Source organism: Mastigoproctus giganteus, chromosome 6, assembly GCF_048544385.1.
Source record: "Mastigoproctus giganteus isolate SK-2022 chromosome 6, ASM4854438v1, whole genome shotgun sequence".
NCBI classification, from domain to species: domain Eukaryota; kingdom Metazoa; phylum Arthropoda; class Arachnida; order Uropygi; family Thelyphonidae; genus Mastigoproctus; species Mastigoproctus giganteus.
In genome coordinates, this window is record NC_143580.1 from 202347528 (window position 1) to 202369038 (window position 21511).

Below are 21511 nucleotides of genomic sequence, written 5' to 3' on the forward strand. Positions count from 1 at the left end.
TGATGGAGTAGCCTGCCAGATCTCTGGATCTGAATCTTATTCAGCATGTCCGATATGCTATTGGAAACGAATTGGAGCATGTCGACCTCCTACCATGTGCTTAGCACTTTCCTAAGAAATGACAGAACCTTTCATGCACTAAGATCTGCTCTTGTAGTGTAGTGGGTTTTATAACAACAAAGTCTTATCTTCCCTTGTTGCTCATCATGAGAACTTCTTGTCAGAAGCTGTTTTAGTTTTCAAGCGACGATAATGCTCCCTATTAAGCGCCTGGAATTGTTTAAAACAAGCCCCGCTTAAAACAATATTGTTTTGGGTAATCACCATCTGATTATATTTTACTATTATTCGAGAATATAGAGACACCCTTCCACAAAGATTTGATAGAATTCCATCAAGCACATATTTTTTTTGATATCTGAAATTGCAAATTTTGAACACCAATGTACAATATTGTAATATTTATAATTAAACATTTTGCTTTCGGCGTCACTTGCATCACTGACCTATCTGCGTATTCCTGATATTGCAAAGTATCTCCACTTTGCAATTCCAGAAATACGCAGAGTAGCGTGTCACGACTCACCGGTCTGCGCGTGTAGCACAGTGGTATCGTCACCGTCCTCCCCATATCGAGTGGAAAAGGCCCGGGTTCGAATCCCGTCGATGACGCGAGGAACTTTAATGGGCTTTTTTCACTCCGTGGCTGAGTTAGTCGGTCTCAGGCATAGATTAGCAAAGTTTTTTCCCTAGAAACTGGGGTTTTTCGTTCAGCAAACAGACAAATCGACCATAAAACACACGCAATTAAAAGACATAAAGACAGCACGGCAGATGAATTTAATTATTCGAGTGGCCTAAATATAATAGGTTTTTTTCTTTTTGTTTTTTTTTTGTCACGACTCACCTGGGAGCGGGATTGCAGGCACCCGCCAGTATTGTACTACCTCTGGCAGGTGCGAGATTTTCGGTGGTAATTACACCGGTACAGGATGATAGTTGACCCAGGCCCGGTGCTAGAGATGGGCACCAGGAAGCAGCTGCCCATGTGTTGGCTGCACCCTGGTAGCAAAGTGGTCTGACACAAACAAAACAACACACATTAATATTTACACACATACACTTACACTTTTTCAGGCCCATTATGCAGAGTTTCTGCACCATAACAGAGTACAAAGATGGAGATGGGCTAACGCCTAGGAGCCATCCCGATACAACAACACACACACAGTATCTTGATTACTATTATATAGAATGGATATATATGTGATAATGTGTATATAAATTGTATATATATCATGAGAATGTACATAAAATTGTGTGTGTAAATAAATAAAATGGAATGGAATGTCACGACTCAGCACGACGTTGAACTATACGCCCTTGAGACCTAATCAACCCTTTGACATAACACTGAACTCAAGCAAACCCCACGCTAACCCATTATGAGTAGGATTTTCTGCTGGCACCATCCTTGGTGCAGGACTGCTGTAACTCCTCAGAGTGCGTGACTCGCAAAGTTCAGACTAACCCAACATGGGTAGGATCACTGTTGGCATCATCCATGGTGCGGGATTCAGGCACCCCTCGGAGTGCAGGATTTGCAAAGCTCATGGCCAATGGCGCTCACACAGGAGTATCTGCTCCTGTGACTTTACAACCCCACCCTAATCCCTCATCTCGCCTAAACTTGGGTGGATCAACTCTTATCTGTCTATCCACCCACACTCTTCCTCCTTTAATCCTTTCTTCTTCTTCTGTACCCTTCTATACTTCTATTTTTTTTTCTTATTTTTATCATTATTATTTTTTATTTTTTTGATTTATAATATTTTTATTTTTTTAACTTAGTCTCCGTCAGGAAGCTCAGGCAACCCTGGCGGAGGCCAGCCAAATACGATGGGCAGCCTGGCTCACTTCCCAGTGGTAGTGGCGGGCAACGCGGGGTCCCACTAGGGGCTCTGCGACTAAGCAGCCAGAGACAAAAAATAACACTACTCTGAGACAAACCAGACATTACACTTTTTCTGGCTTTCACAGAAATTCTGTACTTCTTGGCACAGATGTGGGAAATCACCGGTGGCGCCTTCCACAAAACACTATGTCACAGCTTAAAAAGGTTGCAAACACTGATCTATGACCCTCATCATTTTACTTTGAAAGTACAAAAAAGTAAAAAAAATATATATATAATAACTTTGTATTTGCTTTTAAGAATTCATAAGCAAATCACTCAGCAGCACTTGGTGGTAATTTCTTGTTCATTGATTGTTTTATTTTTTTAATTTTATTTAATATGTTAATCTATTCATCTGTTGCTTTTTTAATTAAAATGTCGGAATGGCTTTGATTGGTCGATGTATAGAACTCCTCTTTCCCATCGAAAAGGGGCTGAAGTAGCTTGACGACTTTCCAGCGACTTGTTAATATTGCCCCCCCCCACCCCTTGTTCCTCGCGCGGGTGTGTCGGAAACTGTGTACAAGATGTTCGATGACCTAAAAACACCGTGAAATCAAACAAGGGTTAAAATCCTATCTAACCTGCACTTGAATCCAGTCTTGCTGGTGAGACACATCCTCACTCTGGGGTCGATACTCCACCACATAGCCAGACTCGTAACTAGGTAATTTAAAATCGTCCCATGCAATGGTCAAAGAACTTGGTGACCTCTGCGTGACCAGAATTTTGGGTGCTGTTGGAAGTGTGTTATCTGAAAGGCAAGTTAGACAAAGGAGTTAAAGTTAAACGGCTTTGGTAACGTTAATTATACTTTCAAAGTATAATCAAAAATTAAGAATTATTATGAAATATAAAAAAATGAAATAATCAGCTTTTTTGAGAAAAAAGAAAACGCATATTAAAATTAAAAAGTTTGAAGTTGCTGAAAAATCTCAAAAAGTGTTGGGGGCTCATAAAATATGTAAATGTTTTCACATAAACATGTTAATTTACATACACGAAAACAATTTTAAGTTCAGTGCAAACGCCTCAAATTACGAAAGCTATTAAAAGTCATTGCATATGTCGAGCATAGCTAGACATGTACAGTGACTTTTTATAGCTTTCATAGCTTGGGGCTTTTGCACTGAACTTTAGTGTGGATGTACTTCGCCACGAGCTTCCTTGGTATTACACTACTCAATAAAATAAAAAGTACTACTCCAATGGAGCAATGCTTTTCTAATAAATAAAAATAAATATTCTTATTTAGAGATATTGCAATAACAAGACAACTCATGGCGAAGGGCTTTCACAATATAAGATTGATTCACTAAATAGAAAACCCCGTTGGCTCATTATCTACGTAAAGACAAAGGCTATGCCCGACATCTGCAATACTTAAAAACACAATAACCAAAGGGCGCCTCCGTAGCCAGGTGGGAAGGAGCAGCAGTGCGTAGCACACGCTTCTTGATTAGACCGAGGTTCGAACCCGTCACCACCAAATACGGAGGATGCGGAAAGGTCAGGGATGACCACCGCATATCCCCGGAGCAATATGGCCTTAGTTGCTAATGCTCCTAAAAAAAAACCAAATAACAATAACCAACTTTTACTGCGAGCCTACAAAGGAAAAAAAAAATTGTGCAAATAAGGATCAACGTTATGGAGAATTAACTGTGAGTATACATTTTACACATCGCACGCTATGATTTGTACATAAAGAGCGAGAGATAAAGCTACGGAATTCGTAGTTATCTTTCAAATGATGCTCTCTTGGAAAAACGCATCGTTTAAAATTTCTCTTGCCCGCAGTTGTTATCTAACCAGCAATAACAGCTACGACTGTCCTCAAAGCTTATAGGAGAGAGAGCAAAGAATAAAGAAAAATAAAGGTCCTTCAGTTAGTCCTTGATGGCATTGATACCCAAGTGTGAACAGGCTAGATGCGTTAGGGATAAAAATAAAAAGCTGTCCTTCAGTGTAGGTAGATAAAAAGATTAGGCTAAACTATAAACAAATTATCCTAACATCCACCTTAAGAGAATGCAGTGCAAATGAGATGCCCAGATGTTCATAAAAATTTGAATAATTCAAAACAATCAACGAGATACTAAAATTACACCCTTTTAATTCAAAACAGCTCAGAAGTTGTCACTTTTTTTCCTGCGATCCAAAAATATGAGCAACAATAGCCTCTGCGATCCAAAAATATGAGCAACAATAGCCCCTGCGATCCAAAAATATGAGCAACAATAGCCAACTACATTTTGTGGTCTGACGGAACCCACTTTTATCATCATGGAGTTGTTAATACGCATAACTATTGTTGTTATTGGGTTTTAAGAGCATCGGCGACTAAAGCCATGTTGCTTCGTGTATATTGTCTGTAAATTGCGTGTGTTCTAAGATCGATTTTCTGTTTGCTGGACGAAATAACTATTGTAATGGATTGAAGAAAGCCCACACACACAATAGCGTGTGGGTTTGCTTATCCTCCCCACATTATATTAACCTCTCATTATGTAATAGTTTGTTACTAGACAGACTATTACATAATGAGAAGTATGACGCGGTTTTACATCCAATTTTATAATTGAATCGTAATTTTTTGAAGAAATTGTTAAGGGAAACTTCGTTAATATATTCATAAATGGACACGAATATAATTTTTCCAATATATTTGCATTTCCAATATATTCGCATAAATATGCGCATACAGTACATTGAAAATTAATGTCATTCCGGACTTGAAAAAAAGAGGGGTGATTAATCAAACGATTGGGGTTCTCCGGTATTCATCGGAGCATTACTGCCATTAAGAGAACAGTTTGGAGGAAGAAACCTTGGTAGGGTTTTTGAAACAAAATGGCCTCCTTGCATTCTTATTATTTAAAAAAAATTGCGTCTACTAATATGACCCAAAATATGTCGCACAACAAAAGAGGGCGATCCAAATAGAGCTAAATATGCTCCGAGATCAGCTTTTATCCGTTGCTCGTAATTTATTACTCGAATCAGAGCTGTTACTGATTCAAATAGCGAGGTTTGAGCAATATTTGCAGCCATGTAAACTACACTGAGTAGACATAAATCATGGCATACCTACCTAGTAACGGGTAGGCCCACCTTCCACCCGGATAAAGGCAGTTACACGACGAGGCATTGAGTCCACTTGTTCACGAAAGCATTCCGCAGGTGTTTCCATCCATGCTTGCTGCACCGCTATCCATAATTCCATCGCATTCCTTGGGTGGAGGATCCAAAGCTTGAACGGACCCTTCCACAGCATCCCAAAGATGCTTCACAGGGTTTATTTCCGGTGAACGGGGATGCCATTCCATGGTGGTAAAATCTGCGGAATGCTTTCGTACCATGTTCTAGTCTCCACGGCTCTGTGGGGATGCGCATTGTTCTGCTGGAAGAATCCATTTCCCTATGGGTGCACGATGACCATTAAGGGATGCAGATGGTCTGCAAGGATGGATACGTAACCTGGACCGTTCAGAGATGCGTCTAGACGTACCAGAGGTCTCAACGTGTGCCAGTTGAACACGCCCCACACCATTACCGACTGTCCACCTGCTTGAACAGTTCCTTGTTGACATGACGGGTGCATAGCTTCGTGCGGTTTCCGCCAGATATGCACCCTCCCGTCCGCTCGAAATAACTGGAAACGGGACTCATCGGACCAGACGACCCGTCTCCAATCATCCAAGGTCCAGTGCCGATGTTCTTTCGCCTAGTTGAGGCGTAGAGTCCTGTGTTGTGGTGTTAGCAATGGGACTCTGGTGAGTCACGGCTCTCATAACCTATTGCGGCTAATAATCGCCTAATGGTGTTGGTGGAGACGTTTCTGGCACCTTCATCGTTGAACTCGGCGGTGATTTGTGCCACTGTTGCTCTTCCGTTGGCTGAAGCAATCCGAGACAGACGTCGATGGCCACGTTCATCCACCACCTTTTTCCGCCCACAGCGTTCTGCACGATGAGATGTTATTCCGGAAATGGCATATTTCCGATGCACTCTTGATACTGTCGAACGGTGATAGTGCAGCAATTTTTGTACCACCTCCGCGATAGAGTGACCCATTTGTCGGGCACCCACTATATCCCTCTTTCAAAGTCGATTAACTCAGGACGTTTATCCATACTGACATTGAATTACCGTCTACGTGAATTCAGTGATGCAGTGGACCTATATACCTGTCAAGCAGTGAGTTCGTCCACTAGCGAGAGAGATGACAGCGTTGCGTTACCCAGAAACCAGGTATCCCATGAATTCTGTCCTTTCAGTGTAATGTGCCACAGTAAAACTCTGTTATTGCGTTTTTTATTGTATTTAGATAATATGTTTAGGTCCAAACATTTACATATTTTAGCTGAAGTTACTTCATGACCGCTCTTTAGTATTTCAAAATAATTTTTAAGGTCTGTCGGTGTAAAATTTACCTTTGGTAGTAACGAGAATTGAATAGAAGTAATATAAGAATCCCTTTCGACACTATGTCGTAAACAAAACAAATTCTTTATTACGCTAACGTTTCAAGAATTGAATTACAGATTCCTATCCTATAGTATGAATCTCTAATGGGAATTTGTAATTTAATTCTTGAAATAGTGCAATAAAGAATATAATCGTGTTGTTTACCAAGTAGTGTCGAATGTGATTCTTTCTCCATAGGGAAACGCAGTATTTATTTGTTTATTTACTAACCGGTTGCAAGTAATAACCTATTAATCAATTACTGTACGCGCTTAAGGAGTTTCATATACTCATACTAGAAAAAGTTACAAATGGACATAATATTTACATGCTTATGTATACAAGAGCCCCAAAATAATTATCGATTTTATAATTTACAGTATAATAATTAAACTTATTAGCTGTGCACCCTTCGACCTGCCCTCGTGGTAGCACAGTTGGCGGAATCGCCGTCCTCCCTACACTGGGTGGAAAAGGCTTGAGTTCGAGTTCCGTCGGTGAAGCGAGGAATTTTTACAGGCCTTTTTCACAACGTCGCTGAGTTAATCGGTCTCGGGCGAGGTTTTTTCGTCAGGTGACCAGTATCCTGCACCTAAAAACTCGGGTTTTTCGTCAGGTGACCAGTATCCTGCACCTAAAAACTCGGGTTTTTCGTCCAGTAATCTGCACCTAACAGTATCCTGCACCTAAAAACTAGGGTTTTTCGTTCAGCAAACAGAAAATCGACCTCAGAACACATGCATTGTACAGACAATATACACGGAGCAATATGGCCTTAGTCGCTATTGCTCCTAAAACCCTACTACTACCCATCATTACCCATCGTTATGCAAAGCAAGCGCAGATTATGAATAAAGTAGTAATAGGGATGAGAATGAAATATAACACCAAGCGTAAAATGAGTAAGGAGGAGAAGGAGGAACATAAAGGTTTGCTCTTACAGTACAGCCCAAGTTGGAATTGTGAAATAATCCAGAATGCGATCCCATTCCTAAAACAAACACACTCCAGAAAACTTTACTGGACTTTTCGATGACATCAGCCAAATGCATATGCCAATTAGAGGAGAATTATCACATATTAATCTAGCCAGTGCTTTATCATACAAAGAAAGAGGAGTGATATTGATAGTTGCTAACTGCAACTAGTATACTACAAGACCAACTGTCTCCGCATAGGTTTGTCGGTTGGGTGGCCGGTATCTAATTTACATTTTATTCTTTAGTTGGTTTGAGTTTTTTTTTTTAGTTATTGGAATAACCATAGGAAGGTTTATTGTTGTTGTGCCGGTCTTTACTCACAATAGGGTATCCATGTTTTTTTGTTTTTTTTTATCAGCAAGCCATGACGGAAATGCGAGTGTTTGGGAATTTCCACAGGTCCGATGCCTCTTGAAAAAGTTCACTATGGTTCCCTTACACTTTTTTTTTCAAGTTTTTCTTTTCTGGTGGGTATCCCCTGTGGGTTGGGTGGATGGTGGGTTCCTAGCTTGTTTTCGGCAGCATTTGCGCCATGCTTTAAGCAGGAAGCCTTCCCGCGATGCTTTCCTGAGTGGGTTCATATATTTATTTTTGGATATTCTTTATTTTAATCGTAATTTTTAAATTTTGCTTGTGTGCAGTTAGCAGTTAGAACCTCTTCAGTAGTACTGGTTGCAGTTTACAGCTGTCTGCTCATCGTCATAAAACAGTATTTTAATTTCGTATAAATACAATATACTGTATATCTTTGTCAGAAAGTTTTTCAAATATATGCAAACATTATACACAACTTCTCTTTAATTCTTATATTCGGATGCGACGATTAATTAAAAATGTTTTCAAACTTGCAAATGGCAATGACTATTTTAATATTTTAGAAAAAAAAAATTGGAATGTTGAGCTTAAGTTTGAAAATAAACTTAACAGTATCCTAATAGCAGTAATTATTATCTTGGACAGTTGAGGCAGAAAAGAAAGTAGTAGTTTACAGAACGAGCTAATGTAAATATAAATATATCGTTCATATGGAATGAAAGGAAAGAGAAGAAAGCTAGGTTGAATCCGTGAAGAGTGAAGTTAGAACAAAGGAACCAAAATAGACGTTCCTACTGGCTATATTTTGTTACAGGCCTTGAAGATGACTGAAGAATCATATGCGTCACTCTCCACTAAATCCATACCATAATATTCCAGCTTGTTGAGTAGATATTCATAATCTACAGCATGAGCCTTTGCAACCTTTCGCAAATAATATCAACCTGAAAATAATACTTAAGTTCTATAGAACGAATATAGTCATCCAAAAAAGAGCGATAGGCTATCACAGTGGTTTTCAACCGGGTGCCGCGGCACATTCCAGGGGTACTACGTAATTTGGGTTTAAGTTACTTAAACTTATTATTATTTTTTAATTTATATGTTTATTTCATTATAAAAAGGTGTACAGTATCTTTTTAATTTTGTGGTGATCTATAATTGATGTTTACTTAGTACATCTATATAAAGAATAAAATTATATACTGTATATATATAATTCGTATTATGAAATGTAATTTTTATAATTATATTACTGTAATAAATATCATATAACATATATATATTTTTATATTATATATATATATATACTGAGAGAGAATCGGATCTAACAGGCAGAAAATTGAGTAGGGGTGCCGCAAAATAAAATAAATTACTTACTGGTGCCGCTATTAAAAAAAGGTTGAAAACCACTGGGCTATCATCTCTGATTCTGTGGTGTTCCTTATAGAAGAATGGCTTAAGATAGTCTTGATAAAAGAATGTTAAGATAGTCAAGATAAGGAGATTGCTCTTTGGATGCAAACGTTTCATCAACAATTTGAATGAGATTTGGTAAGAAAATAAGCAACTGTGTTTATATGAGGACTAGAAATTATGTTAGACAATGCCAGTTTAACAGTTGAAGAAAAAACCCGATGCCACCCGCCTCTGCTGATTTCTAAATGTAACTACCAACAGGAAATAAATTTTGATGTACAGAATTTTCCTTTCTTCTTGTTTTTTTCTTTGTAATCGAATGTTTGGTTCTCTGCAAGCGAATTAAATATTACTATTGCGACTTAAGACTTTATGATTTGATAATAATCTAAAGAAATTAAAATTCGCGACCAGTGGAAAAGAAAAATAATGTTTTGTATCACACCTTTCTGATCCCATTTAAACCACCACCTAAATGAACCACTAAGGAACTGTACCCCACAAGAATTCTTTCTGTCATTAGACTTTAAAACGATGAATACGATCTCGTAAAGTCATTTATATCTCGTCACAATATTTTCTGAACAAAAACAGCTACCCAGACATCATTTACATTCTAAGTTATCATTAGACACCGTTTCAGCTCGCACAGTTACATATCATTCTGTGATACTCCCTTGGCCACGGTCGTGACGAACACTGTTATTTTTCTTGTTGCCCCCTCATTATAGCCCACACAGAGTGTCTGGAATTTATCATGGCGGAATTATCTAACGATGCACATATTACAGTCAAACTAAACGTAGCAATCAGTTCCACAAGTGTTGTACAACTGCTTCCTTTCCCATATCCTGTCCTTACTTTCCACTTACCTTTACATTGATAGTGAACGCAGCATGGGTCACTGTTGTCCGGAATTTCGTGACAGGATGAGTCGTTGACAGAACCTGGCCGAAAATTGCATCTTTCTCGGCATTCTGTTTTGCCATTCTGCATACATGTGCAAGTCTGTTCGCACCCAAGATTGAAAGTCTCGCCCAAGCCGTAGGAAGATGTGTCATTGACTAAACAGCCGTCTGAGGGAAAGAATAAATAGATTTTAAACTTAGTATTGCAATAAAAATTATATTAAAATAAATATTCATACTTACTCATATAAGAGCACTGTTTCTTAGACGTAAGGTAATATATCCTTAGTATTAGTAATAAGCATGAATAATTTGCATGATGGGCGACTCTATTAGTATTAGTAATGGCCATATGGTGCAAGGAAGCTTAAGGCTTATACTGCACCAGCCAAAAAAAAGTAAAATACTGTAATAATAAAATATATAATTAATAAATAATAAAAGAAAAGAAAATATATTGTAGGTTTAGGCCTAAAACGTGAAAACATAAAGGACAGCTTACACCTAAATAAATTTTCAGGAATACTTTAGGGAGGAGGGAGGAATGCTGTCCCAAATCAGTCCAGTCCAGTCCAGTCCTACCATCTGCTCTCTTTGTTTTACTGACTATTAAAAATGGTTTTAAAATAGATCAAACTTTTTATCTTATGTTTATATTTTCGGTATACTCTTTACCCCTCCTCACTATTATCAGCGCTCTCCTCCAAACTTGGGAACCTACACGTCAGTGTAGGTTTGATCTCAGACAATAAAGTTATGACAAACTGGACTTCAAGACAGAAATTTAATTCAGATTAAATCTATCTCATATACTGTATTTCACATACACCTCTTAAATCTGTATTTTACATACTGCTTTTAAATCTTAAAATGAAACTAAATGCTACAGGCATAATATTTTAAGATTATCTATATAATATCGGTATAGATACACCATAGACAACTCTTAAAGAAAAAAAACTACGATAGTAGTGAAAAGGGCATCATTTCATCTGTATTTCATATTGTGCTCATCCTTCACAAAAAGTTATCATGTATTTCACTACCTCGAATAAGTAACGCTTCACTAATAGAGAAGACTATTGTTATTTATTCTCTATGGGCACCGCCACCCATACATGGTGAAGGATGAGCACAATATGAGATACAGATGAAATGATGCCCTTTACACTACTATTGTATTTTTTTCTTTAAGAGTTGTCTATGGGGTATCTTACATCTATATAGATATACTTTTAAATCTGTATTTTATGTACCATAAAATACAGATTTAAAATCTGTATTTTATGGTATATGTCGGATATGTTCAAATGTATGAATATTTTTGGATATTCATACATTTGCACTTTCCTCCGCCATCGAAACGTATTCTGGTTTTTCATCTAGCGAAGTACAGGATGTCTGATAGGCGATTCTCTATTTTTAAATTATTGTAATTTATTTTATTTTTAACCGATTTTGATGAAGCCAAAAACATTAAATAATTCATTGTTCTTTGAGGTTTAGAAAGCTGATGCTAGTTTCGTTTACAGTTGTTACAGGAAGAGTTGTTGTTGTTGTAGGGTTTTAAGAGCATCAGCGACTAAGGCTATATTTATATTGCTCGTATATACTGTCTATAAATTGCGCGTGTTCTGTGGTCGATTTTCTGTTTACTGGACGGAAAACCGTGCTACCCTCGCCTGAGACCGACTAACTCAACCACATTCTGAAAAAGACTCATAAAAATGCTCATCCTCAGACAGTTTTAATACTAATATTAAGTTAACAATTACTTAAGTTCTGAATCCATATATTTTTTTCTGCAGCTCTCTCAGAGATTTGTAAGTTACTGAATTCAGTATAACGGTCTTCTATAGGTTGCTAATACTTAGACAGTTTTAGTGAGTTAAAATCCCAGAGGATTTCCGATGGAAAAAAGACCATATAGTCAGGTCTTTTTTCCATCCAGTGTAGGGAGGACGGCGATTTTTTTAACTGCGCTACCCACGAGGGCTGATAGGAAGAGAGCAGGGCGGCCATCAACCTTGCGGACTCCACACAACCTTGCGACAGTGACAGACGTTCTCAAGTATCCCACAGAAATCAGTGCTTGAAAGGGTTCGTAAAGTGGACTCTCCCTTTATGTAATTGCGACTATTCTCAAGAAAGAATGTCTTTCAAACCATGGAAGCTACATTACGTTCTGCAGTTGTTTCTTGATGACTGTGACAGAAGGATGGAATCTGCAGAAATTATGTTGGGGCGGAACAAAGAGTGGACACAAGATGTTTGTTAACATAGATGCAGTGGGACAACTTTGAAACTCTTAATTTTATGCAGGATGGAGTATCCCTCTCATTTTGCGATTAATATCCGTTCATGGCTACATAAGCATTTCCCAAGATATCAGACATCAGATGGATTGACAGACGCGGTGTGCATGAATGGTCTGCCCACATCTGACGCCTTGTAATATTTTGTGTGGGGATGGGCCAAGGAAGAGGTTTACCGTAAAAAACCACGCAACTTGAACGAACTGGAAGAAACAATAGCCAATGTACTCACAGATATTTCAATTAGGTTTGTGCAATCAGCAGTAACGAACGTACCAGTTCGTTTAAGGAATTGAGTTTAAAATGCTGAACATACATAGAACTTTAAAATTATTGTCAAAAAGCTTAATAAATTATGAATCATTTAACATTTGTTTCATTAATATCGATAAAAACATAAAGGAGTTATGGTAATTTAAAAATATGGAGTGACTTAGACACCCTGTAGAAAATCGGCCTGGAACACATATACAGATCTGTATTCGCTGCCTTGCATACATCGCTCTGTTTTGTGGAAAATAACGATAAATGAAAAATGTTACTCATTGATCCTTCATACGTGTAAAAATCTGTTATCACTTTCTTGGCGAGCGTGTTGTGTCAGGTCACGTTCACACAAAACATTTACTGAAGCCATGGTCTCAACCACAGTATTTAGGAAATCACGTTAAGACAACTCATACGATATAGTCATAAATCCGGTTTCCCACAAACTTGAGTCATTTGAGAACAGGTTAAAAAACTGAAGGGAAACCACCCAATAAGAAGCTGGCAAAACCACTATAGTACAGCATACACCCACACTATTGTATTCACCGTTTTGCTTAATCAGAGGTCCTCGAACTATACCAGCCCACGACAGTTGTAACGGTTAGTCAGTGTGTCCTTTTTCAGATACCTACCAAATCATTTGGTCTTTGTGCCCGGGTGCTTTTTAGTTAACAGTTACTTAAGTTAACAATTACTTAAGTTCTGAATCCATATATTTTTTTCTGCAGCTCTCTCAGAGATTTGTAAGTTACTGAATTCAGTATAACGGTCTTCTATAGGTTGCTAATACTCAGACAGTTTTAGTGAGTTAAAATCCCAGAGGATTTCCGAAAGATATCCCGGGAGGTCATAACATACCGTAATAAATTAAAAAAAAAACAAAGCGTAGACTGCCAAACAAAGACGGGAACTTAGCTTGTTAATACCAGTAAGGAGATCGCGAAAAGTGGATTTGCCATATAAAAGGTTCAGGAGTACTATTTTAGTTCGGGGTTCCGTGAGATTTTGAATATAAGAGAGAGAGAAAGATTATTTTGTGGTCTTTTATTTATTTAATGAAATAAGGGGAGATAACGAAGAAAAAAAAAGAGTATGAGGATAGTAAAAGGGTAGAAAAAATAAGCGTTTTAGATATACAATATTTTAATGCGGATTAAGAAATATCCAAGAATCAGAAATGTCCAGAACAGTGGTTTTCACAGTGTGTCAGCGGGACCTTGGTATTCCTCAAAGTGATCTCAGTGGTTTTGAAAATGTTCAGTTATTTTTATCATCTACGTTTATTTACTTTGTACATATCTTTGATGTTTTTAATTTATTGTTAATATTACTGTTTTTCAAAATATTAGGGTTCCGCTAAAGATTCATCACATTATTCTGAGATAGTCTCTTGGCCACGGTTGTGACTGTATTCTTCTTGTAGAATACAATCCTCGTTACACCACATTATAGTCCAGAGATTTGAAAATGGATTCTGCGGATGATTTAGATTAAATTTCGCAAAAAGGTTTCCACGGTCAAAAAAGTTTGGTGTTTCCTAAATAGTACGCCAAACTATTCCTTGACATCAAGTTAGTATGATATCAAAGGTAGCACAGTGGTATCGTCACCTTCCTCCCCATCGGATGGAAAAGATCAGGGTTCGAATCCCGTCTACGACGCGAGGAACTTTTATGGGCTTTTTTCACTCCGTGGCTGAGTTAGTCGGTCTCAGGCGTAGATAGCAAGGTTTTTTCCCCCAGAAAAACTGGTGTTTTCATCCAGCAAAGCAGGCAAATCGACTAGAAAACACACGCAATTTACAGACACAATAATTCCAGATGACCATAATATAATCGTTTTGACATCAAGTTACTACGCAGATTCCTGGCTTTCAGACTTTGCAACTTACGTAACTGGAATTCCTCACTTTGAAATAACTTTTTGTTTCCACATCCTTCTTGAAATAAGGGTTACAAGCTAAGTGGTGGCCTAATCAAGCGTACCTAGAATTCAGCAGACCTGTGTGCGCAAGATGAGAATGGTCCACTAAGCGGGTTCTTCCCTTTTACTAGTGGGCCCATGTTCATCGAACACTCCACACGCATGGGGAATGTGTTCCTGTCCTAACCCTTGCTTTCGTAACCAGTGCTGGAATTTGAAGGTATTAACAACAGGAACGCTAATATTAGGCAACAAAGATAAAATATAATATATTTTGTCAGAAGTCTATTAAACCCATTCAAAAATTATACACGAGTTCTCATTGGTTCTGCTGTTTGGACACTATGATTAATTACGAATATGTTATGTTTATGCTCCCACGATCACAAGTCGGAAGAGTTTACAATTAATCATTTTGACAAGAATACAATCATTAACCGTATTTAGCAGTCAGTCACGTAGGCTCAAATTACGGTCAACTCAAACGTGCATGCTATTTTACTCCCGCGCTGACTGCTGGGATAGTCAGGCCTTATGCTCGAACTTATCGCCAATGACCACATTAATATTTTGCAATTTTTTTTTTTTTTTTTTTTGAGAAGTTTAACAATGCTTTAGCTTAATTTTAAAAAGTAAAGTTATCAACTGGAACGACGTTCCGGTGACTTCTGGTCTAGTTCGAGCACTGATTATAACCATTATTCTTATGGCTGGGAAAACGTGAACTGTACGGCAAATACGCAGGACTACAACCAAGTTAATACAAAGGGTACTAGGAAAGTTTTGCAATACAGCTTTGTTTATTTAATTTTTTCAAAGTAATTTCCTCTACATTCAATACACCTCTCCATCCTCCGAAACCAATCTTTAAACCAGTTCTGCCAAGTTTCACTAGGGAATAAAGCACACTCGTTGTCCCAAGCCCGTAGAAGGTCCTCATCACTGGAAAACCGCCTCCCTTTTAGCTTCATTTTCACATGCGGGAACAGTGCAAAGTCGCAGTGAGCAAGGTCTGGACTGTAGGGAGGGTGCTCGAGAAGTTTCAGTCCTGTCGTGGTCAAATATTCGGTGCAGGCTTTGGTGCGGTGAGCTGCAGCATTATCGTGATGGAGGTACCAGGTGTCCATTCTTGACTTTGGCCGCAGGTTCTTCATAGATCCAATGACTTTAGGCAGGCATTGTTCAGTATACCACTTAGCTGTGACTGTCTTCTGCGTGTCCAAAACGACACGTTCCACAATTCCACTCGATTTGAAAAATACAGCTATCATTTTCTTCTTTACAGATCGGGATTTTCTGACAATTACGGGTGTGTCGTCATCATCAGAGACCCAAACTTTGTTTTGAGCCTTGGTCAGCAGATCGTAATAGTACAGTCAAGTCTCGTCACCTGTCACGATGTTGTTCACATACCGAGATTGTCCCTTATCAAACTTTTTTAACATCTCCCGGCACCAAGTCACACGTCGTGTCATCTGCTCTTCAGTCAGTTGATGCGGCACCCAGAGAGAACAAAGTTTCTTCACATGCAAATGATCTTGCAGAATCGAACGAATTGCTGGTGCATTTAGGCCCAAAGTATCCTCTATCTGTTGGTAGGTCACTCGCCTGTTTTCGTCAAGCATTTTCCTCACAGCAGTAACGTTTTCCTCCGTAACTGACGTTCGTGGCCTTCCCGGCCTCTCAGAATCCTCTAGAGTGAAATTTCCCCTTTGGAATTCTCTATACCACCTGAATATCGTTGTACGATGTGGACAATCATCATCTAGTGCAAGAGTCATTTCTTCTAAGCACTGGTCTATGGTTAAACCACGCATGAAATTATACCGCAAAACTGTCCTTATCTCATTTCGTGACCACGATGCCATCGCAAGCACTTTACACTCTCACTGCTAATGAATAACTGAGCCCATCGACTTGGCGCAGCGGCTACTATGCACGTATGAACATGTCTCAACATGCAGCAACAAGCAGCTTCCTGTGATTCATTGTTGCATCATATTGCAAAACTTTCCTAGTACCCTTTGTATAACCAAATAATCCTGTTTGATTGGAGTACCCCATACTTGTATTAGAATGTAGTTCAGTGAGCGCCCTGGCAATAGTTAAATAGAACTATACAGTTTTTTTAAAACGTAACCAAGACATGTATAATAATACGCTTACCTTTGGTTTTGATTATTATCACTTCTTGTTCGCCATTTTCCTCCACTTTAACAAAATACTGGGTGTTCGGCAGGAGGTCATAGAGTTTCGCAGTTGACTCCTTTGTCTATATTAAAAATGAAATGAAAGATTGGAATACTATACATTTACCAAATTATATAACGTCGATCTTTGTCGTTTTTCCGAATAATCTAGTATGATATTTCAAATTAAAACATTTTTAAATTTTATATTGAAGTCTATAATTCATCTACCTTAAAGGCTATTTACAAGCCACATGCATTACAGAGATCTTACTGGATACAGTAAATATGCTAGAAATGAAATTTTTAAGAAGATAACACAGTTCATGTTAGTTCTAGTCGTACAGAGTTAAAATATTGTAATTTTTAATCTCAAAATTTAAAATTTAATTTTAATTTTTTTTAATTAATCAAAAATTATTTACGTTGAGATAAATGCTAGGCAGCCTCCTAATTTGGCGAGCCTCGAATACTACTGGCATAATTAAAAGTAACTTTCAAATTCTTTGAAACTTACCTCCCCTTCTTTCCATTCGGTCTCACTTCCAGCGTACGATGTTGTGTACATTACTGACGCTTGAGGAATTTCCTCCAAGAGAGTAGAATGCCATTGAAGCGTTACTGTGTTATGTGTAACTTCGGCTCGCTCTATAAACAGCTTCCCTGGATATAGAATGGAAACAAAGTTTATGTTAAATAGATAAGCAGTATGCTTTCAATCAGTTGTGATCTAGGAATGAAAATCATTGCCAAATTAGAAAATTATACTTCTATTTTATTTGTACAAGGGTCGGCTCATAAGTAATGTCTCATGGGAGACAAAATTTTTTTGTAAATCAGTTAGCATCATAAAGTTTATGTAACGGACATCAAAGCGGTGTCCGCTTTCTTCAACGGCCGGTGATACAGTTCCTTTTCAAGTCAGTAGAAAACTGAGCCCTCCGGATTCGTGAAAAATTTAGGATAAGTAATATACGTAGATAGCTTGCACGTTTTAAAGAAAGAGTCACTGACGTTTGCGACCAAAGTGTGTGTGTGTGCATTGAAGAAAACACTAAGATTTTGGATATTCTAAGGAAATTTATAAAGATGTCCGAAAAACAAATCTCTCAATACTGCCAGATTTTATGAAATATTATAAAATTATTTTAACAAATACATAATTTAACACATTTCGTTTGTATATTACTTCACGATACGCCACTATTGTACAAACAGAAAGCAAAAAAGAAAACTGCTTGCTATTTGTCTTCACGCGAGACTCCAACGCTTCATGAGCACATTGTAATGAAAGACCAACCTAATAATCACTAAGACAAGAAAAAATCGTTAAAAACAAACTACTGTAGATATATACACACGCTAGCCACGGGATTACGGCACACCTGAAACATTCACAAGTCTTGTCACGTACTTGTGAACTTCGTTGGATACCGTAGACGCTAAGCATTTATGAGTAGGAGTTGGCGTCGTTGGGCTGCTTGGTTCGTGATGGAATCGCAAACAATGGCTCTTTCTTTGGTCATCTGGCAGGTTTTCTCATAAGCCAGCCAAAGCGCGGAGAGGTCTAGAGGAGATTCACAAAAGTGGAATGCTCAGTTTCTTAAGTCAATAGGCGCTTCTATCGTTTTGTATCATGCATACGTTTTGTACGTAATATGTGTACTTCTGTGTGTTCTATGCTTATTGTATTTTATATACAAAAACGCTTAATTTCAAAGAAAAATATCTAGTAGTTGCAATACCTTTATATTCCTCTGCCCAACATCTAGATAGCACGACGCGCATAAAGATAGCATTTATCTATTCTGATATGATCAAATTAAAGTTTAAAGCATCACAGACTAACTTTGTGTTAATTGTCGCTGAAATAGTAGTAGTAGAAGTAGTAGTGGCATGTGATGCAAGAAAGCAAGTGTATGAGCTTATGCAGCATCAGCCAAAAAAAAAAAAAAAATTACAAAACAATTCCCTCTAAATGTTTGTCCAGTTCCTCCTTAAATTTATTTAACCTATCAACTTCCACAACGACAGATGGAAGTTTGTTCCAGCAATTAACCACCCGCTGGCTAAAGGCAAATTTTCGGACATCTATTCTACATCTGTCTTTCCTCAATTTGAATTTATGCCCCCTTAGGTTCGTAATCTGAACAAGTGGAAGAATCCCATCAGAATTCAGCGTGCTGAACCCATTCAAAGCCTTATACACCTCAATCAGATCACCTCGCAGGTGCCTAGTCTCCAGCCGCTGCTATTTGCAGAACTTAAGCCTCTCTTGGTAAGAGGATCCCTTCATTCCCCCTCACCAATCTTGTTGCCCTTCTCTGTACACGCTCAAGCAAATCTACATCCTTCCTAAAATGAGGCCTCCAGACCTGTACGCAGTACTCAAGGCGTGGCCTGACCATTGCCTCATACAATCACCTCCTTTTCCCTTCTAGCAAAATTCCTGTATATCACTGACAAAAGTCCATGATCTGCCCTGGCAGCCTGTCTGCATTGCTCAGAAAACTTCATATCTGACTGCACAATTACTCCCAGGTCTTTTTCATTTTCTACCACCTTAAGTGTAGTACCACACAGTTGGTACGAGACCATGTGAAATCGTTCAGAGTGATCAGTGCTTCAACTCCCAAACAACCAACTTAATCATAAACAGCAAAATCATTTTCTCTTTGTTTTTTATTTCTTAAGTGAAAAGTGAAAAAAAAAAAAAAAAAAAAAAAAAACATTTCATTTAAAATAGCAAACATAACAAAGTAACTCAGCAAGAATACTTTAAGGATTACAGTTTGTGAGAAACGCAGATTATCCCATAAGGAAAATTTCCGAAAACATGCCTTCTAAGGAGTATTATCCATGATACATCCCATTAAGTTCTGATTCCCATTATTAGAAGTGTAGAACTATTTGTTCTAGTTTTTAACTTCCTGTTTTCCTCTCCCCCCCCCAAATCCACGAAGTTAAACGTATTGGGAGTATATTCAAAGTACACATTGCGTGGGGAAAAGATCGGCAGGGAAGTTTCTTCCCCCTGACTTGGGAGGGAAGAGTCTCCCAGCAACTCACCTGATCTACTATCCTTAGATCTTACTTAATAAAGACAGATTTATGTGACATCATAATATTTCATTTGCCCTACTAGTAACACGATGAGTGATCAGACCGCTCAGTGATTCTATCTATTTTCTTCTTTTTTTTATTATTGCCAGTTTATTCCTGGTATTTCAGTCACGGTAGTTCTCCTCATGGAGCTGTGAAGGCAGTAGGAAGCGATAAGAACGACATCCCGACATTATTTCAGTAGACGATCGGAATGATCGATGAAGTAGTAAATATACGATCCAACTGAATCGTAATCACGGCCTACTCATGACTTGAAGAAATTGTACGGTCTCTCATCCCTAATTTGAATTACAAGTAACCCGGTCTTTCCTGTTGCACACCCAATTCACGTTGTGCGATTGCGCCTTGCTCCAGCACACAAAGCAGGTTTGACCGGTAGGAGAATGTCAAGGAGTTCACTGGTTTTAAGGCAGATAAACATAGCAAAAATCCCGAAGACCTTGTACCTTTAAGTTTATACATACATCATATATACTCATACACATAATAATATGGATACTGCAGACTGATACAGAGATCTGAAAATAATTCGAAAAGAAACAAAATATGATTGAAAAAGGAATAATCTTATATCTATCGACAATTTAATTTACCTGAGTAACCATTCTACTATTTGAAAGAATTCATGCTTTTATTCTATGTGCAAAAGAATGGCAAACACTGGAGAGAGAGAGAGAGAGAGAGAGAGAGAGAGAGAGAGAGAGAGAGAGAGAGAGATCAAAATGTAGCGGCTTTAATAAGCACTCGATTGTTTTAAGAGCCTCTTGAAGATGTGCTGACAGCTTGTATTAATTCCAATCCCGTAGCCTGTTTTCTAGATGTCGGACCAGTTTTTAACCCCTTCATCTTCCCGAACATAACAGTATTGATAAAAACAAGTTCTAGCTCTTTGTCCGGTAATCAGCATCCTAAGCTAATCCTCTTAGGCCGTATACATAACACTAAAACAGTGTCAAGGAAATGGAATATATAGGTCAATTATTTACGGTGCATATTTGAAGACGCGCGTTGGCCACGTGCAATCAAGCGCGGAGACGTACTACTGACCATCTATGGTCTCTGATTACTGAGAACTGCCTTGAAGCTATTCAGTTGTTATTAGCGATGTTAGTTTACCGTGGAACTTGAATATATAAAAGAAAGAAAAAAAAGTTAATATATTCGGACTCTTGTAATCATTAAGCACGCCATTGCAATAACATATATAGTTAAATAACTACACGTGCATGGATGATTAAACAACTTCAAAACGTTTTTACGGCATAATAATGACCCACGCTATTGGTCTTTGGCTCTCCGTGCACGCGTATCGGATTTGATTTCGACAGCAAAATATCCTTCTTTTTTTATCGTAATTTCATTGGAAGTATCGTTCAAAAAATAGCAATATCGGTATTGACAGTGTATTAATAATGTTATTATTAATAATAATGAGCAATAATAGTATTAGGCACAGTAGAATTCCAGTTATCCGAAATTTTTGCTCCTCAAATAAATTGACACATAATTTAATGCAATAAAACTATCACATAAATATACAAAAAGAAAGAAAAATATGAATTCACTTATATAAAGCATCATAAATGAAGTATAGAAGAATAAATTTCATCCAACTTCTGTTTAATACCATCCACAGTAA

General features: G+C 38.0%; 1 protein-coding gene across 3 annotated transcripts in view; it reads right to left on the reverse strand.

Moving 5' to 3' along the window:
• Positions 1-21511, reverse strand: part of LOC150084881 (uncharacterized) — a 150017-nt gene that overhangs the window by 52161 nt on the left and 76345 nt on the right. For all 3 annotated transcript variants that reach the window (XM_090376682.1, XM_090376680.1, XM_090376679.1), the window contains exons 2-5: positions 17264-17409; positions 16724-16829; positions 10014-10217; positions 2542-2711 (exon numbers count right to left, since the gene is read on the reverse strand). In XM_090376682.1, coding sequence (XP_090232808.1) covers positions 2542-2711; positions 10014-10217; positions 16724-16829; positions 17264-17409 — 626 coding nt within the window. The remainder of the gene's footprint in view (positions 1-2541; positions 2712-10013; positions 10218-16723; positions 16830-17263; positions 17410-21511) is intronic.